This window comes from Oncorhynchus masou, chromosome 20 (genome assembly GCF_036934945.1).
Source record: "Oncorhynchus masou masou isolate Uvic2021 chromosome 20, UVic_Omas_1.1, whole genome shotgun sequence".
NCBI classification, from domain to species: domain Eukaryota; kingdom Metazoa; phylum Chordata; class Actinopteri; order Salmoniformes; family Salmonidae; genus Oncorhynchus; species Oncorhynchus masou.
The window spans coordinates 969,447-984,777 of record NC_088231.1 but is presented as its reverse complement, the minus strand read 5'-3'; the positions used below and the strand labels follow the sequence as shown (position 1 = coordinate 984,777).

The 15,331-nt window shown below is 39.9% G+C and overlaps 1 protein-coding gene and 1 long non-coding RNA gene across 3 annotated transcripts; one reads left to right on the top strand and one right to left on the bottom strand.

Moving 5' to 3' along the window:
• Nucleotides 1-324: 324 nt before the first annotated feature.
• Nucleotides 325-13,806, bottom strand: gucy1a1 (guanylate cyclase 1 soluble subunit alpha 1). The gene is made up of 8 exons (XM_064925988.1): nt 13,264-13,806; nt 12,935-12,996; nt 12,459-12,553; nt 11,407-12,191; nt 7,374-7,859; nt 5,343-5,486; nt 2,408-2,562; nt 325-1,271 (listed from the first exon to the last, which is right to left on the bottom strand). Exons 1-8 carry the CDS (start codon nt 13,504-13,506, stop codon nt 1,076-1,078), a joined length of 2,166 nt encoding a protein of 721 aa, XP_064782060.1. The 5' UTR covers nt 13,507-13,806; the 3' UTR covers nt 325-1,075.
• On the top strand, nt 9,396-10,902 carry LOC135506666 (uncharacterized). 2 transcript variants are annotated; one of them, XR_010450547.1, is made up of 3 exons: nt 9,396-9,734; nt 9,944-10,056; nt 10,212-10,902. It is a non-coding gene; the product is annotated as an uncharacterized LOC135506666 (long non-coding RNA). The 2 variants fall into 2 exon arrangements; XR_010450546.1 differs by having other exon boundaries at nt 9,404-9,734; nt 10,215-10,902.
• Nucleotides 13,807-15,331: the final 1,525 nt, after the last annotated feature.

Genomic DNA, 15,331 nt, shown 5'->3' with positions numbered 1-15,331 from the left:
ATATGCTCAGTCACCACATATCAACCCAATTGAACACTTACGGGAGATTCTGGAGTGGCACCTGAGACAACATTTTCCACCACCATCAACAAAACATAAAATGATCAAATGTATCGTGAAAGAAAGGTGTTGCATTGGATAGTTTCCAGACACTTGTAGAATCTATGCCAGGGTGCATCTGGCTCGTGGTGGCCTAATGCCCTATTAAGGCATTTTATGTTGGTGTTTCCTTTATTTTGCCAGTTACATGTACTATGACTATGCTCGCGGGAAAACTGAAAATATATTCCAAACATCAGAGTAGTAGAAGTGTAGACACACAAACCTGTTAATCACAATATTTATTGTCGCTTGGACAATACAAAAATAATCACAGTAATAAATGCTAATTGTAATGGAATTCATTGTGTTCTAGCCATGCCGTGACATTAGTTATTGTGTAATTCTCTTTAAAGGGATAGTTTAACCAAATTACAAAATTACATATGCTTGGCACTTAGCCTGTATGCAGTCTAAGGACAAGGTGAGAGGTGAAAAATGTGGGGATATTGACTTGCATTTGGAGAGCAGTTAATTCAAATTAAAGTATGGATTGCTTTCTTATCTTGTCCACAGACTGCATACAGGGTAAGGAAACCAATATGTAATTTGGGTGACTATCCCTTTAAGTCCCAAATGTGTGATTAATTCCTATGTATTTACATGGTAGTTACATAGGCAGTTGTAGAGTAATTACAGTGTAAGAAATTATGTGAATCTGGTGAGGTGAATAAATCAGTGAAAGCATACAAAATGTACATCTAGCGATTTTGGAAGAGAACAATCAACATTTCTACATCACCTAAAGAAATCTACAGCAACGGGTGCTAGCTGTATTTAGACCTGGGTACAAATATTAGTTTTCTTTCAAATACTTTAGCTCTGCTCGATTGAGCTTGCGTTGCGAAATGAATCCAATGGAATATTGCTAAAAGTGCAAACTCTGCCCATTTGGTGCTCCAGGCAGGCTCAATCAAACGCTCAAAGATTTAAAATATTAATTGAACCCAGGTTTAGCTGTGTCTCATCATACCATCTATGTTTGCTCAGCCATGAAGTTTGTATTGCTGTAGCATGGTTCTTCGGTCTCACAGTCACTTGTGGTTTTGCCCGACCATTGATCAAAAGCCTCCAAGAAGTAACAAACACCAGGAATATCCGGTGGGAAGTTTGGCGGAAGATCCTGTCTGGTCCGGGGAATGAAGACGAACTCTGGACAATCTTTCAGCAATCTGGAAACCCAAAAGGACAAATGAACCATCTTGAATGTAAATACAACGTTTTAGTATGTGCTGCAGATAGAAATGGAGGCTACGGGGCTCTCTATTCAATCAACATTGGATCCCGTTTCCTGTGCAAGACCACATAAACAATTTATCTTGTACTGTGAGAATGTGTGTATGAATTTATTGTATAACACAGTTACTGTCTGAAACCAAAAAGCAACAACTGGATAGGAAGTTAAGCACGTTCTCTTGAAACACACAAACAATGTTGTTTTGCCTTCCTTACAAAAAATATACAGTAACATAATTAATCAGTACACTGCAATTACACTAGAAATAACAATGTATTAACTTATTTTTACATCTTACTTTAGTAACTGCATTTTAATAATAAAGAGCAACGCAGAAATTTGTAACAATGTTAATGTAGTAATTACAGTGTTATTACACATGTGCAAGAAGGACTTTATTGAAAGTGCTACCAAATACCCATAAATGTTTTGGATACACATTTCAGAGGCCCTACACCAGGTGGGAAACCAGGTGGGTGAACTTTCTGGCCAATCAAGTGTTTTGTGAAACTGTTTTCAACTGTGCCCCTAAAGAGACCACACTGAACATCCTAGAATGTGTGTCGTAAAGACCTTGGCTTTATTGACTATGACAAATGTTGGGTAGCCAAATCAGGGTTCTAATTCTATGCCCAACAGTGGATGTAGTGTAAGAACGAAGACTAAATAGTACAGATCCAGGCAAGACCTGTTGACACTATAGGGTTTTATGGTCTATCTTCTGATGAATGCCAGTGCATCTTTCATTATTACGGTGAGTTATAGGTAGCTTGTCATTTGAAGAACACCACACATCATTTACTGTGTGACTTTTGTGATAAACAGTGTGATCCAAATTAATGAGACATTCAAATAAAGACATTATAAATACATACATGCTAATGACATGTCCAACGATGCATTATAACCAGATCATAATGATACATGTGATCATCAATGCAAAGTGTAAACACAAGACTCTTCAAAACATTTTTTTTTTAATATGAAACATTAGCTAGTGGCTGAGCTTAGGGAGATCTGGCAGTGAAATTAACTATAAAATATGTTGGTAGTGCAGTTGTGTTAAGTCACCTGTGGGTTGTGGGGCTAACGTTGATTCTTCTAGGTACGCTACAGGACTCAAACTTATTTGCCAATGTGACGTTGTTGCCAAACAGACAATAGCGCGGCATCATCACGCCAACAACACCGGCCAGAACTGAGCCAGTGTGCAGGCCAATTCTCATCTGTAAATTTAAAAAAGATAACTTGCATTGAAGGAAAAAATTGCAACATTAAATCAAAGCTTCATTGATTATATTACGTTTTCCTTTGAAGTGACAGCTATAAGGTGAAATCAACTTTAATCCAATATAAATATAAATGTTTGTGTATTCGAAAAGTAAAGTTCACCAAGGTGACTTAAAGGAACAACAAATTGTGATTGTTCTTCAAAGACTGTCTTGGAAATCACGGTCAAGTCATTGCAACTCCTAACTTTTTGGGAAATCACATTTTGACTGTAGTAAATATAATTCAAATGTAATTTGATGATAATAATTCAAGAAAATTTCCCATGCTATCGACTGTGATGCTGTATGTGATAGAACCTTATCCACATGTTCTACTTCTGAATGGAGTACTTAGCCAAATTATTACTTTGATTTATTGATTGAATTTATATATACATTTTCCAGATGCTGCTTTCATAGTAGGGAGGAAACTCACCTCATCCACCACAATCAATGTGTGGCACCCACTTTGGTCATGCAAGGTAACCATCAGGTAGCATGGTGTAGAGGTGAAGAGCGATATATGCCAATTAGGAATGATAGGGATGATTAGGTGGCCATGATGGAAATGGGGCCAGGACACCCCTACTCTTACGATAAGTGCCATGAAATTGTAATGACCACAGAGTCACCACAGAGTCAAGATATCCATTAAACGTCCTATCCAAAGGAGTAGGGCAGTTGCATAACTGACAGCAGAGAGCGTTGGATTTGAACCCCTGCTCACAACATTACATAGTATGTGTGTTCTCTGTGTATTCTAGAGGCAGCGGCTTAGACCGCTTGACCACCCAGAACACAAAGTTGTATTTTAGAAGTTACTTGAATGTGATTTAGGCCTGCTTTCTGGAGCATTTTAACCAGAGGGGTATACAAAGCAGGATCTATGAGTTAGCCAGCTACTTTGGAAAATCAACCTGAAATAACTATAGATTTTCTAGCTCATTAGAGGAAAGCTAAACTTAGATGTGTTTTTGGTTGTTTAGTATATAAGACAGTGCACATTTAAAGCTTATCTTCCTAAAGAGCTGGCTAACTCATTGATCCTGCTTTGTAGTATACCCCTTGTTTTGTGTTCAATGATGCTAATGCTAAACTGTAGCAAAGTGAACAAATCCAAATCATGGTTTGGGTCCATAATCTGTGTTCTAGGTATTCATAAAATGGGGTCAACCACCTCTAAGCTTTCAATATAATGTCAAATATCAATTACTATATAAAAATACAGAAAGACAGGAACAGCTGAAGCTTTCTCATTATAATCTCCAAATTTGAGATGTTGATGAGACACTGTCAGGTTGCTAGGGAGGTTTCTAGCCGGCCTGACATCTGCCCATCCTCTTGACTACAAGTCACACAATACACAGTCTCCCACAACATCTCTGTCTCTGCTCATCAACAACTGGACTCATTCATACTATATCTCTGGACTTGTGGGTTGGTGTGCATGACCAAAGTGAGTGTGACATGCATATACTGTGACATGTATATAATTCCTGCTTGATGTTCTTATAGTTGTTATATGCTGCCTTTGTGTATAACTGTATTGTAATATGTGCAGGTAGCATATACATTCATACAGTCCTTCCCTTGTTAATAACCTTGTTACTCTACTTGTGCTATCACTTTTTGCAGGGGTTCCCAACCTGGGGGGGGGCACCAACGTTTTGCGGGGGGTAAAAAAATGACTACAAATAACAATAGTAATAATAATAATAATATAAAATCATTTACAATTCCCGATTGTTTATACTAATCTAAGATTATGCATAAATCTTCAATGCTTTTGGCAAGAAACAAGCTGTGAAATGCCAGAGGAAGACACGACTCTGATGCCAATGGGAATATATTTTGTTTGTCTCTAAGATATTCAGAAGTTGAGCTACAACCTTCTAAAGTCGAGGAGTCAAAGAAATTGGACTTTGCTTGGGAAGTAATCTTATACGATGTGTGACTGTCGCTACCAATTGATCTATTCACTTTCTGAAAAAGAGAACATGTATAATTAAATTGAGGGTTTTATAAATAAAACATATTTGGTAGCGGAAAAACATTTGGGTAAATCGGGTCTAGAGTTCCATATCCATTATTATTATTAGTATTATTATTTAGCCTACCGAAAAGATGTAATGGGTTTTGTTAAACTACGTAGAATTACAGGAAATGAGCTTCAAAACTACAACATTGTCCTAGGTCCGTCAAGTTAAACAAAATCAATTATAAAAGCTGTATTTAATATAGGCTATCTCAATAAACATGAATTAATCAAATGTGAAAAGGGGGGCCCTGGGGGAAAATGTTGGGAACCCTTATTGCATTGTGTACAGTGTATTCATTACCTCTGTTTCTCCTGTTTCAGAACCATTACCATTCTTTATCCCCATGTACATCTCTGTCTGTGTGTGTGAATAAAATTCCTTGTGTGTAACTCTTGAGGTTGCCTCATGCCCCTCTTAACGGGGGAGGTGCTAGCGTGTCATAGATCAGCACAAACGGAGAGTCACTCTCTTTCAGATGAACAATATTGTCATTCTAGATATAAACAAAAAACAGCTACCAGGGAACAACTTTGTCTACATCTTGAGCAAATGGCGTAACAGTAGAAAAGCCTGAAAATCAGTTTTGTGTACAAAACTCTCTTGTCCAGGCAACTTCCTGTGCTACTCAGTGCCATTCTGAAAATGGCTTTCCATTGATGGTTTCACACTGTGAAGAAGGTAAGCTGTAACACTGACCTTGATTGGCTCACCAGTGGGCGTCCTGACCTCATCGGACAGCTCCATCATCTTCAGCGCCATGAGGGCAATCTGCACTGCATGAGTCTCGCTCTCCTTGTGCAAGCCACCGGCCACACAGTACGCATCACCGATAGTCTCCACCTAGATACAGTCAAAAATAATAGTTTAATATCCCATAGACAAACTACATGGCATACAGTTAACTTCATCACAAGATTTGTATAATATCAGATAGCATAGATCAGAGAGGGGGAACCATTCAACTTTTTTTTTTAAAGACGTGCCCCCATTGTCTACAGACACTCTGATCTTAATTTCTACATTGACTGTACAGAGAGAGAATAGTTGTATGATGTATGCATAGGACTTTAAGTTGAAGGATTGTTTTTCTAGCCCTCTTAATTCCTTTATTTGTGTGTGAGACCATTCCAATTCATATACTCCTAATGAAAAGCACAAGTAATGGAAAACACGTCAAGTGAGCAAAAACTACTGTACCTATTTTAATTTGTCACACAGTCTTCCCCTACAGGTAGATGTTGACACATTCGAACACAAACACATTAAAACAATCATCAGGGCCAATTTAATCAGTGTGAATTAGCATCAAAATAGTTCTTCTGGGAGGTGTTTGTTTATGTTTTACTCCGGAGCAGGAGAGCACTCGACAGTGAACAATGTGAGGTCAAATTTGATGTTCCAAATGGCACTCCATATAGTGAATTGTAGTGCACAATTAAGGGAATAGAGTGCCATTTGGAAAGCAGCCAAATCTATTTTTGGACCGGGAATGGAAACAGAGGTCCTAAAGGAACCTCTGACTTCCCAGTACTTTACGAATGATCCGTCAGACATGCTGCTCTCCTCTGTTATACTTCAGTGACACACTGATTACATTAGCCAAACTCCCCGCAGATTACAGGACAGTTGGCTGAGAGCAAGCAAGTTTGGCCATGAGACAAGTACAGTCTGTTCTTTAAGAAATATTAAACCTAGATAAAATGGTGGAATTGTGTCATTTTTGCCCAAGACTTGTGTAATCTATGAGAGAACGCAACGGAAATAACTTTCTACCATGACTTGAAAGTACTTTTGTGCCTAAATCACATAACAGTCTTATCCTGACAAGGTCAAAAACAACCATGGTCTTTCCCTTTTTGGAGAATGTGCATCTCTTTCATATTGCGGACTCTTATTTTGGAGTAGACCTTTTAATTATTGATGGACTGTTAAGAATGCACAACTATTATTCTCTCTAAATTGCTTTGGTCAAGACATAACTGTTAAGTATTGTCTATATTAATACATTGATGAATTATTGCGAAATTATGCAAAAGAAAGAAGTAAACAAGCCTCCACTCTCAAATTATTCATATCAGTTCTTATAAAACGCTATCGAAGAGTAATATAAGGCATATCTAACCTTATTACCTCCATGGCTAAATTAATTCAAATTAAGCCGTATTCATGATGGGATGAACATAATATGGGAATGCCAGCAAGGGTCTGCAGTCAACAACATAAATTGTTGTTCTAAAAATAATCTGTTGATATAAACATAATATTATATAGAGTGCCTTACCTATTCAATCCAACCCCGTAACAGGGGATGTGGAATAAGACTAAAGAAACATTTTGGGTACATTTGGAGTCCATTTTCCCAATAATGTTCATTTTAGCTGTTACACTAAGGCACTTTTTGCTGTTTCATTTCAACTGCTGTTTAACTGGTGTTTTACTGAGAAATTATATTATATCCTGTTACTTTCTGGTACTTAATTCCACACAATTGATAACTGCATTGTACCAAATGTTGCGTAGTGTTTCAATTAATTCAATCGATCCCCATAAAAAAATATATTCAGTGGTTATTATTCTGAATTTAGTTTCACCTTTATCTGTCCAAGTAATTACCAGGCACTTTGCAAAATAAAGCGTAACCACTAAACAATGTTAAGTTTTATCTGGTAAATCCAGTTTTGATTGAGAAGTTCCCTGAGTTTCCTTGGGCCTTGCTGTAACACACACCTTGTATACATCCAGCTCCCCGCAGTGGTGGTCAAAGCGTGTGTACAGCTCATTGAGCATAGTGACCACCTGCATAGGTGTGCAGCGTGAACACACGGCCGTGAAGCCCACGATGTCAGAGAACAGCATGGTGACATTCTCAAACTCCCTGGCATCCACCGTGTGGCCTTGCCAAAGTTCCTGGGCAACCGTCCCTGGGAAAATGGTGAAAAGCAGATCCACCGTCCTCTTTTTCTCTTCCTCCAGGGCAAGGTGAGCGTGCTCCAGGGCCGCCTTGGCCTTGCCTAGGCGCTTCTTCAAGCCGTCCTGAGCCTTGGCCTGCTCACCCACCAGGACTACGTCGCGCAGGGCGTTGTGAATGGGGATGTCAGACAGGTAGAGGCCCCGGCCAGTCAGCTCCTCCAGCTTGTCTACGCACGGGGAGCCCAGGAAGAGGATGACATTGGACTCTGAGATGTAGATCATCTGGCCTTTCAGGTCCATGAGCTGGAAGAGAGGGAAACAAGGCATGAGATAAATGTATTTGTCTAGGTTCTCCATGCTCAATGGTACATACACAGTCAGGTCCAAAATGATTGGCACACTTGATAAAGTTGAGCAAAAAAGACTATATAAAATAAATAATACAAATACTGAGCTATTTTGTATTCTCAAATTCAATTGCTCAGAGAAAGAGATGTGGTTTAACAAGTAATTTAAAGCCTTTTTCTAAAATGTTTAATGAGATTGGAGAACACGTTGGGAGGGATCTTAGACCATTACTCCTTACAGAATCTTTCCAGATCCTTGATTCCCTTCTGTCACGCCATGACCTTAGTATTCTTTGTTTTCTTTATTATTTTGGTTAGGTCAGGGTGTGACATAGGTGATATGTGTGTTTTTGTCTCTTCTCTAGGGTGTTTGGACTGTCTAGGGTTTTTTGTAGATTTATGGGGTTGTTTTCATCTAGGTGTTTATGTTAGTCTATGGTTGCCTAGATTGGTTCTCAATTAGAGGCAGGTGTTTATCGTTGTCTCTGATTGGGAACCATATTTAGGCAGCCATCTGCTTTGGGTATTTTGTGGGTTATTGTCTATGTTATGTTGCACATTGTTTATAAAGTGGTCACGTCGTTGTAATTGTTTTTTTGTTTAAGTGTTCTTGTTCTTCATTTCAATAAAGAAAAATGTATTCACACTGCGCTTTGGTCACCTCCATACTACGATCTTGACACCTTCATCTGCTCTTATGGACTGCCTTCAATTCCTTCCACAGGTTTCCAATGGTACCTGTACTGTAATATGGATACTGGGGATATTTTGCTTCCACTGGTCCTGGGGCCATTGTCAAGGTCAACGGCATCATGAACTACCAAGTACCAGGACATTTTAGCCAAACACCTGGTTGCCTCTACCAGGAGGCTGAAACTTGGCCTCAAGTGGATCTTCCAGCAAGACAATAACCCCTAGCACACATCAAAATCCACACAAAAAAAAGGTTGATTGACCACAAAATTAAAATGTTGCAATAGCCATCTCAGTCTTTTGCAATGGCCATCTCAGGACATTAACCCCATTGAAAATCTGTACATAAGTGCAGACAAAGGATTTGAAGGGTCTAGAAATATTCTATATGGAGGAATGGTCTGAGGTCCCTTCCAATGTGTTCAATCTCATAAAACATGTAAGAAGAAGTCTCAGTAGCCATTATCCTCGCAAGGGGAGGGTGGCGGAGTATGGAAAACAGTGGTGCCAATAACTTGGACCCCTATCTTTTTATGATTTGTTTGTATTACTTGTTAAACAAAAATTATTTCTCTGAGCAATTGTATTAGTATAAAATAATATGACTTTCACAAAAAAATGTGCATACAATATAGCTAAGTATTATTTCTCTCAGATTTTGTGTACAAATTTATTTCCATCCCTGTTTGTCACGACTCCCACCGAAGTTGGCTCGTCTTCCTGTTCGGGCGGTGCTTGGAGGTCGTCGTCACCGGTCTACGAGCTGCCAGCGATTCCTTTTCCCTTTTCTCTTGGTTTTGTCTTATTGGTTACACCTGTTTCTTGTTTAGGTTTTAGTTGGGCTATTGAAGACGGTAATGCCCGCCTGCTCTTTGTGCGGGCTTATTTTTTTTCCTCTGTTCATGTTCGTGGTTGTGCGAGCGCCTTTGTTTTTCTCCGAACTGGTTGGGTCCTCTGGTTTTGGATCGGTCTTGTTATTGCGCCTGGTGTTTTGGCGTGACCATTTTACCTGCGCCGGAATAAAACATTGTTCTTTACCCTCTGCTTCCTGCGCCTGACTCAGCACCCACTACGCATAGAGTGTGTTACACTGTTAGTGAGCATTTCTCTTTGCCAACGTAATCCATCCACTTGACAGGTGTGGGAAGAAGCTGATTAAACAGAATGATCATCATCATAACTATTCCCCAGGTCATTGCTGTAAATGAGAATGTGTTCTCAGTCAACTTACCTGGTAAAATAATGGTAAAAAATGTATAAACTCAGTAAAATCTTTGAAATGTTTGCATGTTGCTATTATTTTTTTCAGTGTATTTACTTCATACAATTTTGCTCATCTTTGTCCAGGGTGCCAATCATTTTGGACATGACTGTAAGTATTGTCTTTAGTTGTTCAGGCTCTGGACACTACTACAAGGTACACAAAGAAAACAATCATCTGCCCAAATTACTAATCAAGGGTGAGTTTGCTGAAAGCGTTGTAGTTTATGTAGCTAGATAGCACAAAGTGAACAAAATTCTCCAATTGATGTTATGTTACGAATTTGTAAATGTACAATATGTAAAAAAAAATACCCCTTTTTCTCCCCAATTTCATGGTATCCAATTGTTGTAGTAGCTACTATCTTATCTAACACAGCGCACATCCAACCCGGAAGCCAGCCGCACCAATGTGCCAGAGGAAACACTGTGTACCTGGAAACCTTGGTTAACGCGCACTGCACCCGTCCCACCACAGGAGTCACTGGTGCGTGATGAGACAAGGACATCCCTACCAACCAAGCCCTCCCTAACCCGGACAACACTAGGCCAATTGTGCTTCACCCCACGGACCTCCCGGTCGCAGACGGTTACGCCTGGGCGCGAACCCAGAGTCTCTGATGGCACAGCTGGCACTGCAGTACAGCGCCCTTAACCACCCGGGAGGCTGAATTGTACATGTTACAAATTTTTCAAACGTAAGATGTGTTACGAATTCCAGCAAGCTGGCTAACATTACCTGGGCTAGGGGTTAGGGTTGGAGTTTAAGGTTAGAGTTAAGTTTAGGTGTTAGTTAAATGGTTATGATTAGCTAAAAGGATTAGGGATTAGCTAACATTCTAAGTAGTTGCAAAGTAGCTAAATAGCTAACGTTGTCTGTAATGAGATACGAACTCGCAACCTTTGGGTTGCTAGATGTTTGCTTTATATGCCTGACCAACCACCCTACTTTTGTTTTTTGCCTTAAGTAACCATATGTCTTATGTAACCAAATCATACTAATTTGAGTGTCCCGGATTTCAATTTACTATATTAAATCTAGTCTATGAGACCCGGCTGTCCAATTCCATCCTGGGCTTATGTTGTTCTCTACCTCAGGGGGAGCATTCTGCTAATTAGCACATAAGAATTAACAATGCAGCATTTTGCCTTTCTCAATCTGAATCTTTCTAAATCTGCATTCAGACAACCTTCGATTCCATGTGAGTCATTCGTCTCAACTCCAAAGGGTCATATCCAGCAGACCTGAGTTCAAATGGTTTTGGAAATCAAAGACTGAGTCTTTGCTTGAGCCAGACAGAAAGTAGATGTTTCAAGGATATAGTATTTTCCACCTAACTTTCCACTGAAAAACGATAGTGGGAACTCCGCTCAGTCATCTTTCTACGGCTGCTACGTTAGGTTAGCTTAAACATGACTGTACTGCCAAATGGGCGGGTTTGCACCTTTGGGACTGTTCCATTGAACCAGGCGAGCTCAATGAAGCATCACTCAGGACTTCAAATACCATTTGAACACAGGTCTGATATTCAGTCGAAATTGGGTCATACCCTCCCTGTGTCATCGGCCATGGAGCCACCTTGGTGCTTTATCCGAATGATGAACTGTGTGTTCAGCATAGTCAAGATGCCTTGGAAGGTGCACCTGATCTGGGGCGTGATGATGGCAAAGTGCTCCAGGAAGGCAGTGGGTCGCCTCGGGCCGTCCTTCCGGCTAAGTCTCTTCCGGAGGCCATCCCCGATTTGCAACAGGCCCAGGTCCTGATCCAGAAAGAGGTGGAAGGGGAAGGTGGAGGAGAAGAGCGAGGTGGGCATGGTCCCAACTGACGTGGCCCTCATGGGACTGGGGCTCAGGCTCTTGGCGTTCTTCACCACCACCGAGTAGAGCAGGCTGGGCTGCCGGGGCCCAGCATGAAACTGCAAGGGGCCTACGCTCTCCTTGGTGCCTCCTTGAAGGTCCATCTCCATGTCCATCAACACCTCCACGGTGGTGTCGTAGAGCAGGCGGGCGGCCGCCTTGATGACCCCAGGGAAGAAGAGCTCCGTGGTCTGCCTGGGGTTGAAGTAGTAGACGGTGAGCAGACCCAGATCCTTGTCCAGGCACAACACCGACGCTTCTTCATTGTTGACATAATCTGTTCTCCTGTCTGGTTCGGCTTGCAGAGCGGCTGGTGCTAGCGGGTTTGGGCTGCAGCTCTGTTTCAACAGGACATTGAAGCTGTTCAGGAAGTCGCTGAGGGCTCCCCCCACTACCCGCAGAATATGGCCGTCCTCGTCGAAGCACGTTTGGAACAGCTCTTCACCAAGGGAGACTTTCAAAGCGTCCATGTGAATACCTGGTTGTAAAAAGGAGGGCAAAACAGTTATTAAATGTAATAGAATAGAATAATGCTATGTAAATAAAAAATGAAATACAATACTGTATATTAGAATAGAAAATAATACAAAACGAATAGAATAAAACATTTTTATTTTCCACAGAAGGTAAAAAAAGATGTGCTTTTTGTTTCACAGAGGCATGAATATAACAGACCTTAAAAACATCCAAAATGGAATAAAAGCAACTCATGTTCAGTGTTTGAATTTGATCAGCTTTACAATACCTGTTTTTAGAGAATAATTCTTCATGATCTCCATTAAATTCTCTGGTCGATCAAAGCTCCTATCTTGACAGATGTCTGCGTAACACACAGAAGGGCTGTGGACAGAAGTTATATTAGTATTATATTAGTAAGCACTGCACTCCCCACATTAAGAAATGGGTCTAGATATCATATTCCTTGAAATCCCATACATGTTATGAAAAAAAGTTTCTAACCTACAGTTTGGCTATTTTTCCTATTCCTTGTATTTGCCTTCAAAGCCATCTTGCTGATTGACCATATACAGGTCGTGATACATGGTGCATCCATGCATGGCATGTAGTCAATAGGTCTTCAATAAAAATAATATCTGAACGCATTCAATTGAACTGAACATTGTCATTTATTATAATCGTGACCTTTGACAATAATGAAATATCAGGGCAGCATAGTTTAAATCATTCATTTCGCCAACATTTATTGGACTTATTTCTTACCATTTTGTGTCTAACGTATGTTGTTTCATCATTTGCAGAAAGGCAGTATGCAGTCTTTGAAACTGTAAACAACAAGTCGAGAAGTTTATTGACAAGATATTTGTATAAGAAATCTTATAGTTTGGCCCATTGCAATCACATCAACACAACAGCAAACAAATAATTTGGTTCGAGATAAAACCAGCAAAACAGACGTTTTTTTCCTTCGAACTGTACATGTTACACGGTGTCAACTGCTCTCTTCTGAGACTACACTCAACAACAGTGCACAAATAAATTCTGATGAATGTTTTGAGAAATTGCTTTATTGTAGTACAATCTCAATTTACCTCCGGACATGCCAATTTGCGGATGCTCTCCCCTAATGAATGAAGATTGACTCTAGTCTTGCTTGTCTTCCTTTGAGGTAGCACCTCCGATACATTTCCATACACATCCTTGGAAATTGCCAGTACATCCCCGGTATGGTCACTTATACATTCCTCAAAGTCTCCGGGTTCGTCCATACGGCCGATACCGGAGAACGGGCATTCTCCAGAGATTTTCAGGTCTTTCAATTTTGCGCAAAACATTCTTAGTGCTTATCCTCATCTCTTGGTTACATGCAAATGTCTACATTTTGGACACGCATCTCCTGTCTCAGTTGGAAACTCCATTCCCACATCATGGCATTCGCAAGGGAGCGAGGAGAAAAAAGGTATTATTTTATGCGCATCCTCTCTTGTGGACACCTGTATTTCTCCCTTTCGTATGTTATAAATGATCCGCACCTATGCCAGCAACCACATACAATATCAATGGTAAATTACATGGGCAAAAGATGAGAGAAATACCATTATCATAAACCAATGAAAACCGACAGAAGAGTCGACCTGGCCAATCGATGCGCGAGTAGGTTGGGCTCTTAAAAAATATATCAGTATGAAATGCCTTGTAGACTACTCCGCGCGTGCAGTGGATGGTTAAAGATTTGGATGATGAAATGTGCGCAATACCGTTACGCACGAATGGCTAACTGTGACTTGTCATTGGTATTTTTGGTGTGACACCCCGAAATACAGGATTTAAATTCAGGCTTTTAATTATTTTAGTAAAGGTATTTATCGTGACGGGCGGTGTTATGTTTCTTGTTTTTACATGCGTGCATTTAATCGTATATTCTAGGCCTACACGACGAAATTCCATGTTGATGTCAAGGGGAAAATTGGGTTGGAGAAACGATTAACGTTTTGTTCTTCCAGCACATATTTGTAAATCCGTTTTACAAATGATGGTAGTCCTATATACTATTTTTACACCATTTATCCATCCCAAAACTGCGTATAGTAAGCTAGACATGACAGATGCATGTTGCATAAGAATTCCCATTACTGCCAAAATTCTAATTCTCATTTATTGTGCTTATAATAGTGTACCTGGAATAATACATAGGCTACTTTATTTGAATTGCTATTTGCTGGAAGGCCTAAATATATATTGTGTGGTCACGTTGACAGACTTGATCTTATAGAACAACAACATACAATTACATTGCAAGAGTTGAACACAATTTGAAGTAGCCTATAGGCCTATATTTATCTCTCACAAAAATCATGTTTATTTTGCTATTATATCACCCTCAATAACTTGTATCAACAGGGAATCTGTTGTAACCAACAAATATCACTACATCTAGATGCCTACAGGGGAGAGCCTTGCCAGTAAATTGCCTCATAAGATTTTGGTTCTAAAATGTTCACATTCAGCAATGACAGTTATCCAACGGTGGATTCAAGGAGAACTGTATATGGGGACTCAAAATAGTAGACAGACAATAATCAAATTAAGACTCTTTAATCTCTTTCAAGACTCCTTTTAAGGTCTATTTAAATTGGAATTTATTACAGTTTACAAAATAGCATTCCTATGGTAAATAATATGGTAATATATAACACACAATAACCCATATCTATCAATTAATCACCAACATGTAAGCTGTGGCAATGGCACACCATTTGGACTGTTTTACTTATTTCCCCGTAACTCTTTGCTATGTCAGCTTTGAATTACATCAGTGACCCTGGTTGCTGTGGAAACGCCAGCAAACCCCAGAGTACATTTTATGGGGTTTAGACAGAATGAGAGAAGACGAGGCAGGACCAGAGAGAAGTGAGTCCTCGAAATTGGGCACACGATGCTTACTCTTTCTTTTTACAAGCCCCAGTCAACATCCCTTCTTCTTATCCACGTCTATTACACCACAGGCTTTCCTTAGGTCTTCTCTTGGAAAACAGAATTACCAAGGATAAGAAGTAGGCTATATGCATTCGGAAAGTATTCAGAACCCTTGACTTTTTCCACATTGTTATGTTACAGCCTTATTCTGAAATGGATTCAATTGTTTTTTCTCTCCTCATC